At 42.2% G+C, this 20,744-nt stretch overlaps 1 protein-coding gene across 4 annotated transcripts in view; it reads left to right on the top strand.

The window, feature by feature from the left end:
* GIGYF2 (GRB10 interacting GYF protein 2) overlaps positions 1 to 20,744 on the top strand; it is a 169,083-nt gene that overhangs the window by 106,975 nt on the left and 41,364 nt on the right. For all 4 annotated transcript variants that reach the window (XM_075861326.1, XM_075861325.1, XM_075861327.1 and 1 more), the window contains 9 exons: positions 3,910 to 4,121; positions 4,432 to 4,612; positions 4,719 to 4,892; positions 8,148 to 8,404; positions 9,880 to 10,027; positions 10,658 to 10,818; positions 16,368 to 16,459; positions 20,363 to 20,470; positions 20,582 to 20,682. In XM_075861326.1, coding sequence (XP_075717441.1) covers positions 3,910 to 4,121; positions 4,432 to 4,612; positions 4,719 to 4,892; positions 8,148 to 8,404; positions 9,880 to 10,027; positions 10,658 to 10,818; positions 16,368 to 16,459; positions 20,363 to 20,470; positions 20,582 to 20,682 — 1,434 coding nt within the window. The remainder of the gene's footprint in view (positions 1 to 3,909; positions 4,122 to 4,431; positions 4,613 to 4,718; positions 4,893 to 8,147; positions 8,405 to 9,879; positions 10,028 to 10,657; positions 10,819 to 16,367; positions 16,460 to 20,362; positions 20,471 to 20,581; positions 20,683 to 20,744) is intronic.

Raw genomic sequence — 20,744 nt, 5'->3', positions numbered from 1 at the left:
AGGCAGAACATACAAACTCCATGCAGGTTTTGTTCTTGTTTGGATTCACATATGTTGGCAAATTATCCCGTTGTATATTTCTAACGCCCAATTGCCCAGCCGTATGGCAGAAAAGTGTCCTTTAGCATATATTGGATCGGCATATGTACAAATACTTTTGTACGCAGCTGTCATGAACATCATAGTCCACTACGCTTTTAATACACCTGTATGCCTTAAAAATTGTATAATGTAGTTTGAATTTCATCTCCGTATTTGTCGTGGAAGGTATCCATAGCATGCTCTGATTTACATGCAGAAAACGTTCAGCAACATGTGGATGAGATTTTTCACCCACAAATCCGGACAGAAAATCTGCTACGTGTGCAGGGAGCCATAGATGTACTAGGGGGGTCTACTTTATGAAAACTGTACTAGGGGGGTCTACTTTATGAAAACTGTCTGTACTAGGGGGGTCTACTTTATGAAAACTACTAGGGGGGTCTACTTTATGAAAACTGTACTAGGGGGGTCTACTTTATGAAAACTGTCTGTACTAGGGGGGTCTACTTTATGAACACTGTCTGTACTAGGGGGGTCTACTTTATGAAAACTGTACTAGGGGGGTCTACTTTATGAAAACTGTCTGTACTAGGGGGGTCTACTTTATGAACACTGTCTGTACTAGGGGGGTCTACTTTATGAAAACTGTCTGTACTAGAGGGGTCTACTTTATGAAAACTGTACTAGGGGGGTCTACTTTATGAAAACTCTGTACTAGGGGGGTCTACTTTATGAAAACTACTAGGGGGGTCTACTTTATGAAAACCGTCTGTACTAGAGGGGTCTACTTTATGAAAACTGTACTAGGGGGGGTCTACTTTATGAAAACTGTCTGTACTAGAGGGGTCTACTTTATGTAAACTGCACTAGGGGGGGTCTACTTTATGAAAACTGTCTGTACTAGAGGGGTCTACTTTATGAAAACTGTACTAGGGGGGGTTCTACTTTATGAAAACTGTCTGTACTAGAGGGGTCTACTTTATGAAAACTGTACTAGGGGGGGTCTACTTTATGAAAACTGTCTGTACTAGAGGGGTCTACTTTATGAAAACTGTACTAGGGGGGTCTACTTTATGAACACTGTCTGTACTAGGGGGGTCTACTTTATGAAAACTGTCTGTACTAGAGGGGTCTACTTTATCAGAACTGTCTGTACTAGAGGGGTCTACTTTATGAAAACTACTAGGGGGGTCTACTTTATGAAAACTGTCTGTACTAGAGGGGTCTACTTTATGAAAACTGTACTAGGGGGGTCTACTTTATGAAAACTCTGTACTAGGGGGGTCTACTTTATGAAAACTACTAGGGGGTCTACTTTATGAAAACTGTACTAGGGGGGTCTACTTTATGAAAACTGTCTGTACTAGGGGGGTCTACTTTATGAAAACTGTACTAGGGGGGGTCTACTTTATGAAAACTGTCTGTACTAGAGGGGTCTACTTTATGAAAACTGTACTAGGGGGGTCTACTTTATGAAAACTGTCTGTACTAGGGGGGTCTACTTTATGAACACTGTCTGTACTAGGGGGGTCTACTTTATGAAAACTGTACTAGGGGGGGTCTACTTTATGAAAACTGTCTGTACTAGAGGGGTCTACTTTATGAAAACTGTACTAGGGGGGTCTACTTTATGAACACTGTCTGTACTAGGGGGGTCTACTTTATGAAAACTGTCTGTACTAGAGGGGTCTACTTTATGAAAACTACTAGGGGGGGTCTACTTTATGAAAAATGTCTGTACTAGAGGGGTCTACTTTATGAAAACTGTACTAGGGGGGTCTACTTTATGAAAACTCTGTACTAGGGGGGGTCTACTTTATGAAAACTTCTAGGGGGGTCTACTTTATGAAAACTGTACTAGAGGGGTCTACTTTATGAAAACCGTCTGTACTAGAGGGGTCTACTTTATGAAAACTGTACTAGGGGGGTCTACTTTATGAAAACTGTCTGTACTAGAGGGGTCTACTTTATGAAAACTGTACTAGGGGGGGTCTACTTTATGAAAACTGTCTGTACTAGAGGGGTCTACTTTATGAAAACTGTACTAGAGGGGTCTACTTTATGAAAACTGTCTAACAAGAAAAACCTGCGTGGTTACCCCTAGCAATCTGAGCTCGGCTTTGATTCCATAAACCCCTCTAAAGAACATTAAAGCTGCCATGCGATTGGTTGCTATGGTCAACATAGACCGTTCTCATAAATAAGGCCAGTAGATTTTACTTTCATCCAAAGTCAATTATTCTGCGCTAAGATGAGATTTGTTCTAGTTCATAAAACCACTTAAGCCCAAGATTCATCAATGGTCTTTCCCTTCGAGACAAATTGGCATTGACTTTATTTGCCAGCAATCAGTAAACTTCTCCAAGGACTGGCTGTAATGGACATAGTTTTCATCAGCATGTAACTATGTAAATATTTGTAATGATTGCAAGTTTGATTACTGTTGGATTATATCTCTGCCATACACACTGCAGGAATTCTAGTTATGTGTAAGTACCTTGACAGGCAGGGATTTGGATTATTTGGCATGGTGTGAAAAGATTATTAACTCCAGCCTTATTTCGATCTTTATATAATAAAAGGGTACTGGTCTCCCTTATTTAGGGTATTAGCATATGGCTTGTACTCCTTTAACTCGTTACAGCATCGCACCATAATAGCACTTTGCCAGCGTGAGTGCATTCCTACGTACTATTACAAAGTTGAGACGGCGTGGGTATTATGAGAGTGCGGTTGAAAATCCTAGCCGCATTCCCACTCGAATGGTGGGGATCAAAGAAACCTGTCAAATTTTGGGCGCAAAAGCAAAAAAATATTTGGGGGATCCTGGACGCCAAAACTTTCTGCGTTTTTATGGAGTCCTCTAAATGTATAATATTGGAGCAAAATGCACAACAATAATTATCATTTAAACATCGCAGTGATTTGCCGTAAACCGCATGTTGGCTCAGTGGTCGCTACGTGTGGCTTAACTTGAACTGAAGCTGAGCAGTGACGTCACCAGCCATTTTCAGATAACCATGGTTCTGTAAATAGAGGACAAAGCGCAGTATAAAATCTTCCAATTACTGTTGTCCATGTGAAAACTGCTTGCGGCACATATCTGGTTTTATAAGTGAAATGATTAGTTCTTCTAAGGCCACTCACAGCACAATTTTAAGCATAAAGCACAATGGACACTCTTGGTCGAAGGCAGTAATAATATGATGTATTTATCCCTCACCTTTAATCGCTATGTACACCTTTTGAAATCATGTTTTTTTTTTTTTTTCTAAATAAAATGTCAGTATATTTTGTACAACATTCTAAATACTTTTCATTTCAGAATATTAACTTTTTTGAGATACAACTGCTTTGTATACTTTATACAGAGCAGCTGTATCTCGCGCTGAATCAAGTATCCATCAGGTCAGCGGCACTTACAGGTTCAGTAACGAAGTTCGTAACTTCGATGTGATCGATTACCGGTGGCTCCTGTCTGTCAGAGACTCGCAGGACCCGCTAACACTGAACCCGTCAGTGCTACTGACCTGACAGATACAAGTCTGCGCAAGATACAGCTGCTCAGTATGCAGAATACAAAGCAGCTGTATCTGAAAGTAAAAATATTTTTTAATAAGTATTTAGAAAGTGGCACAAAACACACTGATTTGTGGGTTTTCTTTTTCTTTTGTTTATTTTTATGAAAATGTCTATTTCAAACGTGTACATAGCGTTTAATCAGATTAGTTCAGTGGTTTGCCCTGCATGTTTTCTCTTTACTTAGCATTTCTTCTGATATGTAAAAAGTCATTATAATGTGGAATTTCTATAATAATTTTAATACCTTTTGCACACTTCTAACATTTTTACTTTGATTCAACAAAGATGGCGCTCGAGGACCTGGCTGGCGAGAGCATCCAGACCGCCGTAGGCGTTTTGATATCCGAGAACGGGAAGATGAACGAGGCTATCGCAGAACTCGTAGTGGCTCAGGAGGTGCAGAAGATGAGAGAGACAGTTTGCCAGAATGGTGCTTAGAGGATGCTGAAGATGAAACCGGCACTTTTGATTCCTCAGGGGCATTCCTACCTTCTAAGGTAGAATTTATAAAAAAAAAAAAAAGTATTATTTTCCTTGGTCCTTGTTGGATGGGGTGGAAAAGGCTGTTGGTAAATTCAGACAAACCGCTTAGCAGTGAGCACTTACTGTTCCTATAATGATTGTTTGAAAGTTAGGAATGTTATGTTTTGCTAATGGAGGATAGAACCCACCCCTCTTGTGTTTTGATGCCATCTCTTGCTCATACTTTAGCCCCTGTCTTGTACGGTCCATCAATGCAACTTATTATTTGCTTTTTAGTAGTCGGGACTATAGCTGGTCTTTCATTTGAATGTGTTTCCTTCCCAGAAGGTACAGAAGGAATCCATTCCCGAGGAACAAGAACTGGACTTCCGTCCAGCTTTTGGTGGGGAAGAACATGCAGATACTGATGGAAGCAATTTAGAGGATGCCAAAGAGACAGAGGTGGTTCAGGTACCAGAGCAAGCACGTGAAACGAGCAAAAATGACCACCTTGGAGAAAGACCAGGTACACAGTGCCCCTCTCTCTTATATATAAATGCTGGCATGATTTTCAGGCGTTTGGTTGTATTTGTCTTGGGTAACTTGTATTTTTATTACTGTTATTGTATCAGGGACCACACCTCCTGAGAGAGAGCACAGCACCCCCTCCCCAGCAAAGAAGACTGAACCTAAAGCAGTTTCTCCTGTCCAGAAGAGTACAACTCCTCCGGTGTCCACTAACCATGAGCAGGAAGGAAAATTGCATACAAACCCATCAGCCCCAACTCCACTTATTTGTAAAGAAGGTAAGACATCTGTTGAAGAATGGTATATAGTAGTTACTCTTTAGTGTATATTTTAAATAATGTTTTTTCTGGGTGTTTCAAAATACTTAACTTTGTAGATTTTTGAACCTCCTCTTTCCGCCACTCTTCTTGGTCTCGCGCTGCTTTTTGTTGAGGATCCAACATGTTGTCCAAGGTGATGACATTTTATGTGAATGCAATAGCATAGTGAATCTAGTCAGGTTGCATATGCAACTTTACGGGCCATTTGCCCAACAGCTACTTGTGAAGCCACTTGGTGTAAACGTAACCGGCCTTTTTGTAAGACCATAATGACATTTCGTTGTATTGTCAGGTTACCATGGATTGGCCATACACGTAAAATAACTTTCTGCCGATCATGAGACTGCTATCTCTCCTAAGTCCAACATCAACATTTACCCTTGGCCTTTATTTCAATGGGATGAGGGGAATAAGCTGCTGGCAAACACCTCCAAAAATGATATCCAACATTAACGATTTTTCTTTCACCCTGACATCTGCCTTCAATCGAGGGTCGCGAGGCCCAGAAAACGTCAGGTTCAACAGGGTTTTCTTTAACGTGTTTAAGTAGGATCATCAATAGATCAAATGTTTACTCAGAATAATGCAGATGTTTCACGGCTTCTACTTTCTTTAGCAGTATCCTGTTCATGTTCTAGATTTTCTTTAGTACTGACATAGTAGGTGGTTCTGTCAGGTGACACAGAGTTTAGTTTAGAGTGAACATTGATTTTGTACAATCATTTAGGAGTAATGACATCTGGAGAGAGTCATCGCACTCATGGCGCTTTTAGATATGTCTACTGTGTAAATCAGTGTTCTCCAAACCGGGGGTCGTGTGAAAACCTCCGGTGGGTAGTGAGCCACTCACTGATGTCCCAGGTTCAACTGTATCTGCGTCCTCAGGACGCAAATACAGTTGAATTCAATGCTTGAGCAAGGAACTGACCGCTCCTTGCGCCAGCATTCACTATACCGTGACAGGCGCGATGTAGTGACGTAATCATGCCTGTCTGGTCTGAGCTGTAGGGGCATTATCCTGTGTTCGGGCAGCTGTAGGGGCATTATCCTGTGTGGGGGCAGCTGTAGGGGCATTATCCTGTGTGGGGGCAGCTGTAGGGGCATTATCCTGTGTGGGGGCAGCTGTGGGGCATTATCCTGTGTTCGGGCAGCTGTAGGGGCATTATCCTGTGTGGGGGCAGCTGTAGGGGCATTATCCTGTGTGGGGGCAGCTGTAGGGGCATTATCCTGTGTGGGGGCAGCTGTAGGGGCATTATCCTGTGTGGGGGCAGCTGTAGGGGCATTATCCTGTGTGGGGGCAGCTGTAGGGGCATTATCCTGTGTGGAGGCAGCTGTGGGGCATTATCCTGTGTTTGGGCAGCTGTAGGGGCATTATCCTGTGTAGGGGCAGCTTTCGGCGGCATTATCCTGTGTGGGGGCAGCTGTTAGGGGCATTATCCTGTGTGGGGGCAGCTGTAGGGGCATTATCTTGTGTGGGGGCAGCTGTAGGGGCATTATCCTGTGTGGGGGCAGCTGTAGGGGCATTATCCTGTGTTTGGGCAGCTGTAGGGGCATTATCCTGTGTTTGGGCAGCTGTAGGGGCATTATCCTGTGTTCTGGCAGCTGTAGGGGCATTATCCTGTGTGGGGGCAGCTATAGTGGCATTATCCTGTGTGGGGGGCAGCTATGGGGGCATTATACTGTGTGGGGCAGCTATTGGGGTGTTTTTCTGAGGGGGAGCAGCTATAGGGCATTATCCTGTGTGGGGGCAGCTTTACGGGCATTATACTGCGTAGAGAGGCACTATAGGGACATTATACTGTGTGGGGGCATTATAGTGTGTGTGAGGCAACTGTAGGGACATTAGCCGGTGTGGAGGCCGGTATAAGGGCGTTATACTGTATGGGGATCGCTTTACGGGCATTATACTGTGTACAGAGGCACTCTTGGGGCAGCTGTAGGGGTATTCTCCTTTGTGGGGGCAGCTATAGTGGCATTATCCTGTGTGGGGGCAGCAATGGGGGCATTATCCTGTATGGACCAGCTATGGGGGCATTATCCTGTATGGACCAGCTATGGGGGCATTATCCTGTATGGACCAGCTATGGGGGCATTATCCTGTATGGGGCAGCTATGGGGGCATTATCCTGTATGGGGCAGCTATGGGGGCATTATCCTGTATGGGGCAGCTATGGGGGCATTATCCTGTATGGGGCAGCAATCCTGTATGGGAGCATTATACTGTGTGGGGTCAGCTATGGGGGCATTTTTCTGAGGGGGGGCAGCTATAGGGGCATTTTTCTGAGGGGGGGCAGCTATAGGGGCATTTTTCTGAGGGGGGCAGCTATAGGGCATTATCCTGTGTGGGGGCAGCTATAGTGGCATTAGCCTGTGTGGGGGCAGCTATAGTGGCATTAGCCTGTGTGGGGGCCAATAACGGGTCATTATCCTGTATGTGGGGGGGCCCACTGGGTTGGGTTTCTCACTCCTGGGCTAAACCCCTAGCTACGCTTCTAATGGCTACGGATGGACGATTCGTGTCACATGATCCACCATGAGCGGCCATAGTTAGGCCTCAGCGACGCAAAGCAGCAGGATAACATGAGCCGGCCCCATCCCCCGCCCGCGCAGTTGTCTCTTTCGATGTTGCAGGGACTTATTTTTCTAATGGAGCTAAGTATCGTCATTTAACCTACGAATGATGTTGACACACGTCAGACGAAATGGGCCAATGTACGGTAGTGAGGGGGGGGGTCACAAATAAAAGTCTCAGCCAAGAGTGGGTATATAGTATGGTTAAATAAAAATTGTGTTACTACAACTTAGTTGTGTTAGGATATGTGCACACGCTTACTAAAAAACGTCTGAAAATACGGAGCTGTTTTCAAGGGAAACAGCTCTTTATTTTCAGCCGTTTTTTACGGTTGTTTTTGGAGCTGTTTTTCTATAGTCAATGAAAAACTGCTCCAAAAACATCTGAAGAAGGGACATGTCCTTCTTTTTCATGGGCATTTTTTTACGCGGCCGTTTTTCAAAACAAGCCCTGTCGGAACACAACGCCGTTTACAGATCGCAAAACGCCCGAAAATGAGCCGTGTGAACATACCCGTACATACCCTTCTCTGCCATTTCTGCTCTTTCGGAGTGGATGAGAGCCAGTATAAAAAATACTTTTATTGACTTATTACTCCTTGATGTCAGATTTCGTTTTTTTTGTCCCATTTCTTTGTACAGAATCTGCGTCTCATGGTTCCAGAGGTTCACTTGACTCAACATCTCCTTCAATACCTCAATCCTCTTCTCCTGCATTTAGCCAAAGCACTACGGCTCAACACATTAAAGAATCTCCGCAAGGACCATCTATTCATTCCCCTCCTACACAGACTGACATCTCACCAGGGCCCTGCACTTCAGCGGTCTGTGCTGCCCCCGGTATGGGCTCCCTCATACCTGAACCTGATGAAGAGGATGGACTGGAACACCTGGAGCAGGTGAAAGCCTTTCATTCTAACAAACACTTTACAATATTTCAACGAATATTAGCGTTTGCATATAATGTAACTTTGCAGATATGTTGCTTTTTTTAGTTTTTTTTGCGATTCTTGAATTACATTGTGTCTCCAAGCTAGCTAATATATCCCTGTTGTTTAGTATCTAAACAGACCATTCTCTTCTGTAGAGCTTTGTGGTAGATGTCACTTCAAAGTAACGAGCGCGATCCCGCTAGTTTAACCCATTAAATGCCTCGGTCAATAGCGACCGCGGCATTTAACTCGTTAGAGGGGGGCAACCCCCTCTATCAGCACAAACCCACCCCCCGCGATGCAATCGATAGACGCCTGTCAGAAAAGTATTGCATTATATAGTGCAAGCGATCTAACGATCACTGGTTCAAGTCCCCTAGGGGGACTAATAAAAAAAAAAAATTTCATTTTTTTTTTGTTCTGTACAAAAAAAAAATAATTCAAAGTTTAACGTAATTGCTACTGCGACGTCCGTAAAAGTCTAAACTATCACCATATATCATTATTATTTAACCCGCACGGTGTACGCCGTAAAAAATAATTATGGCTCCGAATTTGGCGACACAAAATACATTTTTTTTTTCAGTTCATTTTTTACTTGTAAAATATAGAAAAAAAATATATAAATTTGTTATCGCCGTAATCTTATTGTCCCGCAGAATAAAGTTAACATGTCGTTTTAATTGCAAGGTGAATCACTGTTTTTATTTTTTTTTACCCCACAAATAATTTTTTCCTAGTACATTATATGGCACAATAAATGGTGTCATGAAAAAACTACAGCTCGTCCCGCAAAAATCAAGCCCTCATAGGACTATATCGACCGAAATAAAAAAGTTATGGCTTTTGGAAGGTGGGGAGGAAAAAATTAAATTGGAAATCTGAAAAATGGCTGCGGCGGGAACGGGTTAATTGTGCCGCTACAATCTTCTGCTCTCTACCCTGCCCAGTGAAGCTGGCGCTGGGGAGAGTTTTTTCCCCTGGCTGCAAACTATGCATAGCCGATGTCTTGCCTTAGGAACTCGCACTGTAGCACAGTAGGTGGGACATGTTTTGTTCTAATTATTAGGTTCCGTGCACAATACTCTCTGGGTGGCATACGGTTCCGAACTGTACAGCTCAAGCGCGGTCGATATCCGATCCTGTGGGAGATTAGATTTGACGTGATAGTTTAAGCGTGTACATGGCTGCTGGGAGTCAGTGGTAAATGTGGTCTTTCCATCGGAATAACTCCAGGTAATTGCAAGGCTGCATTACAAGATACGTAGATTTACCTTGTAAAGTAGTAATCCTAAGTGGAACTACATTTTAACTGCACTTTAACAGTTTGTTACATGGTTTTAAAAGTGGTTATGCCTATATCCTGATTATTAGAGAATAACTGCAGTTATATATCCACATAGAATATACATTATTATTATGCTAAAGAAATGTTTTTACAGCAAGCACAGCAGATGGTTGCGTACCTGCAGGACGGGGCGCTAGATGATGAGCGATTACCAGGAAAAGCAACAGTTCACAGAGTCAAAGGACATCCTCCAGAAAACCAGCAGAAGTGGTACTACAAAGATCCACAGGGAGAGATCCAGGGTGAGTTTTTTTTAAATTGCCTTGTTTAAAGGGGTTTTCCCCATGAAGGGCTTTTATGACATATCCACAGGATATGTCATAAATGTCAGATAGATGCGGGTCTCATCTATGGGACCCACATCTATCTCTAGAACGGGGCCCTCTAAACCCCGTTCTAGCTTTTGGTGCTAACGCTGTCTCCAGGCCACTTCCTGACTTTATGGTCGAGAGTTACGTAAACCGCTTAACACGCTGAGCTACGCTGTTTCTGTAAGTCCCACAGAACGGAATGGTAATTACGGAAACCGCTGAGCTCGCATGCTAAGCTGCTACCGTAACTGCCATTCACTAGTATAGGAGTTACGAAAACGGCGTAGCTCAGCGAGCTACGCTATTTCCGTAACTCCCGACCATAAAGTCAGGAAGTGCTCGGGAGACAGCATTAGCACCAAAAGCTAGAACGGAGTTTAGGGGGCCCCGTTCTAGAGATAGGTGCGGGTCCTAGAGGTCGGACCCGCATCTATCTGACATTTATGGCATATCCTGTGGTTTTCCTATGAAGACCATTATATTTGTCCCCTCTCCAATACTTAATGATATCTTGGTGATTGTTAAATATGGCTTTACAAGGTACAAATCGTTATTTTATAGGTCCCTTCAGTAATAGAGAGATGGCGGAATGGTATCAAGCTGGCTACTTTCCTATAACTTTGTTGTTAAGGAGAGTATGTGATGAGGCCTTTCAGCCACTTGGAGACATTATTAAATTATGGGGCAGAGTTCCTTTCATCACACCCCCGGCTTCCAGACTAGTAAGTGCTACTTTACATAGTTTATTTGGAGTTTTATTAATTTATTTTTGTAATTGTTTTTTTTATTTCTATTTGCTGGGTCATACATTTGTGAGGATATCTTTGCGATAGATTTGAGAAGATTTGCTACTTTCTTCCAGAAGTCCATTATTGTATATATAACAATGGCAAGAAGTAAACGTTACAGATAAATCATTCTGTTAAAAAAAAGACACAAATAGCATGCGTAAAAATTCACTGTAAACAGATGTTACTAAAGATTAGAATGTTGCATATTTAGCACGGGAGATATTAGGCCTCATTCACACCTCCTTCACCATTTTGACGTCCGTTTGAAACTGATCCGTGTGTCCGTTATGACTTCCATGTGCTTTCCATTTTCACTCCGTGTCCGTTCCGTTTTAAACGGACATTGTGCTTCCGTTTGTCTTCCGTTTTAAAAACGGAAGGTATTAAAATGAACTAGTCACATGACACAGGGAACACCCATAGGAACGTCACATGATTGTTTTGGCGCTGTTTTCTCTAGCTTTCAGAGCAAAACAGGGCCATAAATAATGAATTACAGCAAAGTGCAATCTGTGTATTTACTTATTTTCTGACGCTGTGCACGAGTTCCCTGCTCCCAACGACGCTGCAACAGCTCCTTTGAAAGCTCCACCCACGCGGCATCCTTTTTGTACCGGTTGTGGTACTATTCTGCCTGCGTATCCCACGGTTCTGGGTGGTCATGCACCATTGTGATCAGTCTGTCCACATCCATCTTGTGTGTTGAATGCTGTGAACTTTGGCGCTCCCAGCTGTTGCAACTGATCCGTCAAAAACTGTTAACGCAATCATGGGCCAAAATATATTAGACTGAAATTTGTAATGGGTATGTCAACCGATACCCGCCCTCCAGTGATTTATCCAGCTTCCAAATCATAGGTGATCGATATATATATCTGAGAGAAAAGACGACACAAGAGACCATGCTTGTATGCTCAAAATCCTTCTCTGCTCTTTATTGATCAAAACAAGTATATAAGTATGACAGGAAAGGTGTAGACTTTGGTTTCAGCCAATCATCTACAATATGATAATGACTCTGATTCAGCCAATGAGAATTTTTCAATGCATTATAATAATTCTTCACTCTCCAAGGTTCCTACAAGTTAATTTGTCTCTACTTCTTATCTCACTAGAGAATGGACTGTAGATAAGATTAAATCATTTTAAACAGAGCGCTTCTCCAGGGCTGAATCCCCTTCCCCCGTGGTAAACAATGTCATTGTCCATTCGACCAAGGTTATTTGATCTGCTCCTTACAAGAGTAATAAAACATTCATTTCAAGAACACAACATATAATTGCTTCAGGACATCTGCTGACATTTACTTTTTACTTATTAATCTCAAGATGGCTCCTTCATGCCAAAAGATGGATCCAAAATGGACGCCTACCATACAAGATGGAGTCCAGGCAAAATGTTATCTTTTAAACATATTCTAATCACTTTCACAAAAACGGACGACACGGATGCCTTCCGTGTGCCGTCCGTTATTTTCAAGTTCTAATCCGGCGCATGTGCAGTAGTGATTTTTTCACTGCTAGAGTTCCATAGACCCCACGTCCTCCCGTCTTGGCGCCATCTTCAATTATGCACAGAAGACACGCGCGAACGCTGCTGTCTCAGGATGTGCAACGGAGGGGTAATGTAATATTTCCCATGTGTATTATATATAGTTATAGTTTGTGGATTGGCCTCTGCACCTTTCATTGATTAGCCTAAATTGCTAATCAAATCACAGTAGACTGTCTTTACGTAGTTTTATTGATGTATATTGCACTTGACATATGAAAGTACGATTGTACTTATGCACTTTACAAAACTGTATCACAATATGGGTTGAAAGTTCTATACATACACTTAATTTTTGTATATTGTACATTGATTGGTTTTATGTTAATTATTGGATGTACCTCCTATTTATACCTGACAATGTGTGTAGTGTTGTACAGCTTGAGAGAGGTTCTGTGACGAACCGAAACGTTGCTGCTCACTTGAGGTGAATAAATCCACCCTTTATTCATCTATCTGGAAGTCCTGGTGCCGTTATTTCGTCCTATGGTTTATATATACATATATATATATATATATTTATGTATATATTTATGTGTGTGTGTGCATATATATATATATATATATATATATATATAATGTGTATATATTTATTTATGTGTATATATTTATTTATATATATATACATACTCACACTATAAAACACACACAAATATATATATTTCCCATAACCTACAGTAGTGTTTGTGGGAGCTGTGGCTATTTGGAAGGAGTATAGCAGTACAATTTGAAATATTGTAACTTGCTATGTGTGCAGGTTCTTTACAGCGGGCGCACAAGCTGTAAAGGCGCGAACTGCTCTTTTAGAAGAAGCGCAGGTCTGTCGCCCCCTCCTTGTCCACTGTACTATAACCGGCGGTAGCAGAGCGCAGGGAGGAGAATGACCGCTCTGCTACTACTAGATTTATATTACACATGCTGCTAGAAAATAAAAAGTTGATCGAACGTTTAGTTACGCTTTCATTCGGAAATGTGGCTTGCTCATGTGAAGGACACCTGGGTTTGAGAGTTTAGTGTTATCAGTGTGTACAAGCTCAAATTCTTGTTACTCCTTCCAGGTAATTTTTTATTTTCTTTCTAAATTTCCTCTGTGCCCTTTTCGTTGGTCCACTTTTTTCTAAGCTATTAAATCTTTCCTCCCTCAGGAAGTGGTCGTTTCAAAGGTGGAATATTTCCAGGAGTGCTATAGCAATTTCTTTCCACCAAAAAGCACCAGTCCGTGAGGCCTATCCTGTAACTTGAAGAAGCTGAACTGATTTGTGCGTGCTTACAGGTTTTGGATGTAATCCTGGTGGTCGCGTCAATGGAACCGTACCTTTCATCCATAGACATACACAATGCCTACCTTAACATTCCTATTGCCAGGTCCCACCAGCATTTCCTAAGATTTATTGTAATTTCTCTGCATTTCCAGTTTGTCATCCTTCCTATTCTGATTGCCACTGCCCCCACAGTCTTCCCCAAGGTCATGGTGGATTTAAGTGCCAGGGGAGTTACTGTACTCCCCTACCTGGATGACCTCTTGGTGAAGGCTCTCTCCAGCCAAGTTATCACCCAACAGATGTCCTCTCTATCTCTGTCCTAGAACATGACATTCCGAGAAATAATATTCAATACCAGGACAGTCGCCATGGTCCTTCTCTCTATATTCGAGGTCAGGTACATCCAAACCGGAATAGTGCTTCTTCATAGGAGCTCTTCTTGTTCAATCTGCCTCTGCATGGGGTTATTAGGCAAGATGGTCTCGGCGTTTGAGACCGTCCCTTGACCCCAGTTCCATACTCGCCCTCTTTTGACAGGCGATGCTCGTTGGGACAAATCTCCTGTTACCTTGGAAAAAAATTAATCTCCCTTTACAAGTCCGCAGGGTTCTGCACTGTTGGAATTTTGGCTTATGTGATTCTTTGGGGATGGTCCACCGTTCTCTTCAAGTAGCTGGTCATCTTAACAGACGCTAGCCTCACAGGCTGGGGGGGGGGGGGCGCGATGTTCGGTCTTTTCACAGCTTAACATCTGTGATCGAAGGAGGAAGCTTTCTTGTAGATCAATCTCTTTTAATGAGGGTCAACTTCCATTCCTCTCTCTTGTTGGACTCTCCTCGTTTAGGGCCATCTTGTCAGGATTCAGACCCACAATTTAATGGCCTCGCAGCATTGCGGGAGAACTTGTTTATTCTCCGGCGGCCCAGGATAGCGCTCCAGCCCGAGTTGGACAATTGGGCTATGGACTTTTAGTCCAGAAAGACTCAACCCAGGGAGTCGGGACCCAGACATAGACCTTTTTGCGTCACGGTCGAGCCACAAGGTTCCAGCTGACGCGGCCAGAGCTTGAGACAAACACACTTTCATGGTACATGCCCAGGTTGCTCGGTGGGAGGGATTAGTATGTCTATCTCTTTGTCCTGCTTCCTCTCCTGTCTCGGACTCTCGAACGAGTCCATTCTCAAAGCTTTAGATTGGCATTACAGTGCTTAGTATGCCGTTCTTCTGAATCTGACTGATGTTCCATGACCTCTTCCCCAGCATCCCAACCTCCTTTTTCAAGGTCTGCTATTTACCCACTTTACCTTAATTGTGTTTAACAGCATGGCTGTTGAAGCCGAGGTTATAAGACGTTAGGGTTTTTTTAAATAGGTCATCTAAAATTTGCAGCGGGCTCGTAAACCCGAATCGGCAAAAATGTACCAACGCACATGGAAGGCCTATTTACAATGGTGCGAGGAGTACAATTCTAACTCCTTTGTGTGCTTCTCTCGCTGGATTTTTTTTATTGCCTCTAGTCTGGTTTAGAGCAAGGTCTCCGTTTGGATTCCCAGAAGTGTCGGTTTTCTGCCCTATTCATTTTGTTCCAGCGTACTCTTGCCTTCTGCTCTCCGGTGAAGACTTTCTTGCAGGGTGTGGCTCATTGCGTCCCCCTTCATCTTTCCCATTGTTCCTTGGATCTTAATTTGGACTTTAAGGCTTCTCCCTTCGGACCCTTACATGAGATATCTATAAGGCTTCTTTCCTAGAAGGTCACGTATCTTGTGGCCATTACCTCATGGTTGGCTGCCATCTACTGTAATTCTGCTTTTCTTGTACTTCACAAGGACAAGGTTCTGTTATGGCCAGTTCCTTCTTTCCTCTCGAAGGTAGTCTCCTCCTTCAATATCAATGAGGACATAGTCCTTCCATTCTTGGGAGCGTTCACTACCCAGTCTTCATGTGGTTAGGGCTGTGCACATTTACCTTGGCAGATCTTTTAATTTTCTCACGCTCTGAGACTGCTTTAGGACATCACTTGGTACTGGGTCACAAAATATTAACAAGAAAATTGGATTTTTGTACTTGCTTTAAAATCCTGTAGTTGATGAATTCATTGAGGGGACACAGATCCTGCCCTCTGTGGTTCTTCGCAGACCTGGGCTTTATAGTTTCGTCCATTTTTCTCCCAGGATCAGGATCTGTTTGATTTTCTATTGCTTCTCCATCTGGGTTTTCTTCTCCTACTGCTTTAGCACAAACTGGTTAGCCTTGTGCCCACGGTGCGGTGTCCCCCAGTGAATCCAACGAAAATAAGGATTTTACGGTGACTGCAAAAAATCCAAATTTTAACACAAGGACCTGGCGTGTAGAAATAAGCCAAGCACCACTGCTAAATGTGTCACAAATCCAAAAACATTTTTAACATTAAAAGGTAGTAAACATTGAGTCTGGTTAATAGCTATAGTTGTCTTTTTTTTTATTTTATTCCATAGCTAATGTTCACAACAATACTAATCTATTTATGGGGTAGCCTGACAATGGTCCGGCTTAGAGTTGCATTTGTGTATTTGCTGGGCTCATAATTATTCATTCGTATGCCATTATAGCTAAATATCCTGCCCAATTTTTTTCCTCTGTATTTTTGTGTGCTTGAATTTTAAATCCTTATTCTTTAACTTTTAATAGGCTGAATTGGCTCCAGAGCATATAGGTCGGCACCAGGAGATGACCGCACTATACCAGTTACAACAGTTGCATTATCAACAATTTCTTATCCAGTAAGTTTGTGTTCTTAGAGTACAAGTATTCTCTACTCATTCAACACTAATATTTTCGTGAATTGCATTGTGAGCAATTCAGTTAGAGGTTTATGTTCATCATGAGTTGCTCCATTTACAAATTAGAATTTTCAGTTAGGGTATGTTCACGCGTCACAGACTTGCTGTAGGCAAATTCAGCGTGGATTTTTCATAGTCAGGTGTAGATTATTCTACAAATCAAAGCATTTATAGCTGGCATTATGGATTTTTGCCGCAGATTGGTCAGTAGATCTGCATGCTGGTTAGCCCTATTGCAATTCATTTGGGCTAATCTGCAGGTTTTCAGCACAGAGAAAGTGGCAGTAATGAACATTCTGCAGATTCTAAAATTTGCAGTGTGTATTATTGTGTGGATATTTTCTCCGGCAAATGTAATGTAAATGGTGTAGAAATGTCCTGTTCACGTGCATTGCAAGCAAAATGTGAGCAGTTTTTTGTAAGGATTTAGGCGCAGATTCTGCACATCCGGAAATCCTGAACATGTAAATATGGCCTTATGGAGAAGAGCAACAATGAGGAATTCACAATCCCTGCGCCAGCTATACTTCAGCAATGGATGGAGAGGGGATGTCACAATGTGTTGACAGCAAAATTCAAAAGACAAGGCAGCACATCCAAGATAACAGGATTTTATTTACCCACAAATGCGACGTTTCAGTCCAACAGGACCTTTCTCAAGCATGCATTTGTGGGTAAATAAATTCCTGTTATTTTGGATGTGCAGCCTTGTCTTTTGAATTTTGCGGTCTCCATTCATGGGGCCTTTGGATCAGGTTTCTGTAAGGCTTGCACCATTATACTATATTATATTTTCCTCCAGTGCTGTGATCATTCCTTTTTTCAACAATGTGTTGCCAGTCATCGGGACATCACCTCTCCTCCCTCGATTCAAAGTGTAAACCGCTACAGACATCTGTGAGAAACCTGCCACATTGAATATGATTTCCTGCATAGCTTGATTTGTAACACTAATAAGGTTTAAGCCGCACGTAGTGGCCAAGGTTCACCTTGTGTGGCCTCCCTGCAGCCAAAAATCTCAACAGCATGCAGTTATACTGTGAATCGACCGTTTTAAAATGAGACAAAAACGCTCATTGCAAAATCACACCACTTTGCTGTAGGAATTTTCAGTTTCCTAGTATATTAAAGGGGTTATGTGGGGACCAAAAACGATTAGCAGTGTACTCATTGCAGTATGTGAGTACACTCGCTAATATACATTCCTGCCCCCCATCGCGCTGATTGAGATTTTCATAGATTTTTTTTATATCTCTGCCGGGGGACAAGAAGTCTAGTTGCCCATTCTTTTTAGATGACTGACTTTTCGTCATGTGACCAGCCCTGCTGTAATCTATGTACTAGCGTTCGTTACCGCTAAGGGGTTAAACTATGTGTGTGTGTATATATATATATATATATATATATATAATCTATGTAGAGATATATATATATATATATATATATATATATACACAGTGAAGGAAATAAGTATTTGATCCCTTGCTGATTTTGTAAGTTTGCCCACTGTCAAAGACATGAACAGTCTAGAATTTTTAGGCTAGGTTAAATTTACCAGTGAGAGATAGATTATATAAAAAAAAAAAAAAGAAAATCACATTGTCAAAATTATATATATTTATTTGCATTGTGCACAGGGAAATAAGTATTTGATCCCTTTGGCAAACAAGACTTAATACTTGGTGGCAAAACCCTTGTTGGCAAGCACAGCAGTCAGACGTTTTTTGTAGTTGATGATGAGGTTTGCACACATGTTAGATGGAATTTTGGACCACTCCTCTTTGCAGATCATCTGTAAATCATTAAGATTTCGAGGCTGTCGCTTGGCAACTCGGATCTTCAGCTCCCTCCATAAGTTTTCGATGGGATTAAGGTCTGGAGACTGGCTAGGCCACTCCATGACCTTAATGTGCTTCTTTTTGAGCCACTCCTTTGTTGCCTTGGCTGTATGTTTCGGGTCATTGTTGTGCTGGAAGACCCAGCCACGAGCCATTTTTAATGTCCTGGTGGAGGGAAGGAGGTTGTCACTCAGGATTTGACGGTACATGGCTCCATCCATTCTCCCATTGATGCGGTGAAGTAGTCCTGTGCCCTTAGCAGAGAAACACCCCCAAAACATAATGTTTCCACCTCCATGCTTGACAGTGGGGACGGTGTTCATTGGGTCATAGGCAGCATTTCTCTTCCTCCAAACACGCCGAGTTGAGTTAATGCCAAAGAGCTCAATTTTAGTCTCATCTGACCACAGCACCTTCTCCCAATCACTCTCAGAATCATTTGCAAACTTCAGACGGGCCTGTACATGTGCCTTCTTGAGCAAGGGGACCTTGCGGGCACTGCAGGATTTGAATCCATTACGGCGTAATGTGTTACCAATGGTTTTCTTGGTGACTGTGGTCCCAGCTGCCTTGAGATCATTAACAAGTTCCCCCCCGAGTGGTTTTCAACTGAGCTCTCACCTTCCTCAGGATCAAGGATACCCCACAAGGTGAGATTTTGCATGGAGCCCCAGATCGATGTCGATTGACAGTCATTTTGTATGTCTTCCATTTTCTTACTATTGCACCAACAGTTGTCTCCTTCTCACCCAGCGTCTTACTTATGGTTTTGTAGCCCATTCCAGCCTTGTGCAGGTCTATGATCTTGTCCCTGACATCCTTAGAAAGCTCTTTGGTCTTGCCCATGTTGTAGAGGTTAGAGTCAGACTGATTAATTGAGTCTGTGGACAGGAGTCTTTTATACAGGTGACCATGTAAGACAGCTGTCTTTAATGCAGGCACCAAGTTGATTTGGAGCGTGTAACTGGTCTGGAGGAGGCTGAACTCTTAATGGATGGTAGGGGATCAAATACTTATTTCTCTGTGCACAATGCAAATAAATATATATCATTTTGACTATGTGATTTTCTTTATTTTTTTTAATATAATCTATCTCTTACTGGTAAAATTAACCTAGCCTAAAAATTCTAGACTGTTCATGACATTGACAGTGGCCAAACTTACAAAATCAGCAAGGGATCAAATACTTATTTCCTCCACTGTATATATATATATATGATAGTTCACTAGGAAAAGTGTAGCTGTGAATCCAGCACTGGGGTGAGATAAATCACTTCCTAGAACCTGCCACAGTGTCTTGTGTGTGTCTCTGCATCTCTCTACTCCTGCTCCCTCCTCCCCCTTCACTTTCCATAGACTTCTATGGGCAGCATGTAACCTGATTCTTCAGTGAGCTTATAGTACGTTGTCTCTCGAGACTGATTTTTTTTTTTTCTAGCAGTGAATGATCAGGGATGTGAGAGAAGTGCCTGATATGTGGAGAAAGAGGCATTTTTCTCTAATAAGATATTACAAAGTTTCTTCTGTTCGCTTGTACTATTGATTTATGCAATGTTGATTGAAAGGTTTGTGACCGTTCAAAGTTGTAATATGATTTTAGGAAATAAAAATGATTCTTTCTATAATGAAACGTTCTACATAATTTTCCAATATACTTTCTGTGTCCATTCCTCGCGGCTTTTAAGATCTCTTCTTGCAGGAACCATCATTGTTTACTTTCCGTGGATAAATTATTTTCTGTTCATGTGGCGATCACACAGGTGCACGGCTTGTTACAAGACGCCTTATGTCCATCACATGACCAGGACAGATTATTATCCACTGAAAGTAGATATGAAGCATCAGAAAATATAGATTTAGATTTGAGTACAATGTTTCTCTTGGTGTAAATTAAAGCCTTATTTTTTTTCGTTTCATACTTCCGTCAGTGATGATTTATTTGCTTTTCATTATTACCACGATCACCGTTAATATTAATAATTCTTTGTTACCCTTTCTTTTTCAGACAGCAATATGCCCAAGTCATGGCACAGCAGCAGAAAGCAGCGCTCTCTTCACAGCAGCAACAGCAGTTGGCTCTTCTATTACAGCAGTTTCAGGCTCTAAAAATGAGGTAATACATCCCATGTCGGCTGAAAAAGCACCTAACCTGTGATGGCATTTTGTCTTTGAAAGCATTATTATTTTCTACAGTCTTACTAAAAAGCGTTTTTGCTTATGATAGGATATCTGAGCAGCCTGTTGGCCCAACGTTACCGAGGGCAATGTCTGTGCCAGAAAATACTTCATTGTGGGAGCTTCAAACCGCTGCCCCTCCACCCACAAGTAAGTATTTCCGTTTGTCATGGACACCAATGGGGTTACAATGCGAAAATAAAATAGCTGAT

The sequence above is a fragment of the Rhinoderma darwinii genome, chromosome 4 (genome assembly GCF_050947455.1).
Source record: "Rhinoderma darwinii isolate aRhiDar2 chromosome 4, aRhiDar2.hap1, whole genome shotgun sequence".
In the NCBI taxonomy this organism is placed as follows: domain Eukaryota; kingdom Metazoa; phylum Chordata; class Amphibia; order Anura; family Rhinodermatidae; genus Rhinoderma; species Rhinoderma darwinii.
Note: the sequence above shows the minus strand (reverse complement) of the source record. Positions and strands in the feature narration are given on the sequence as shown.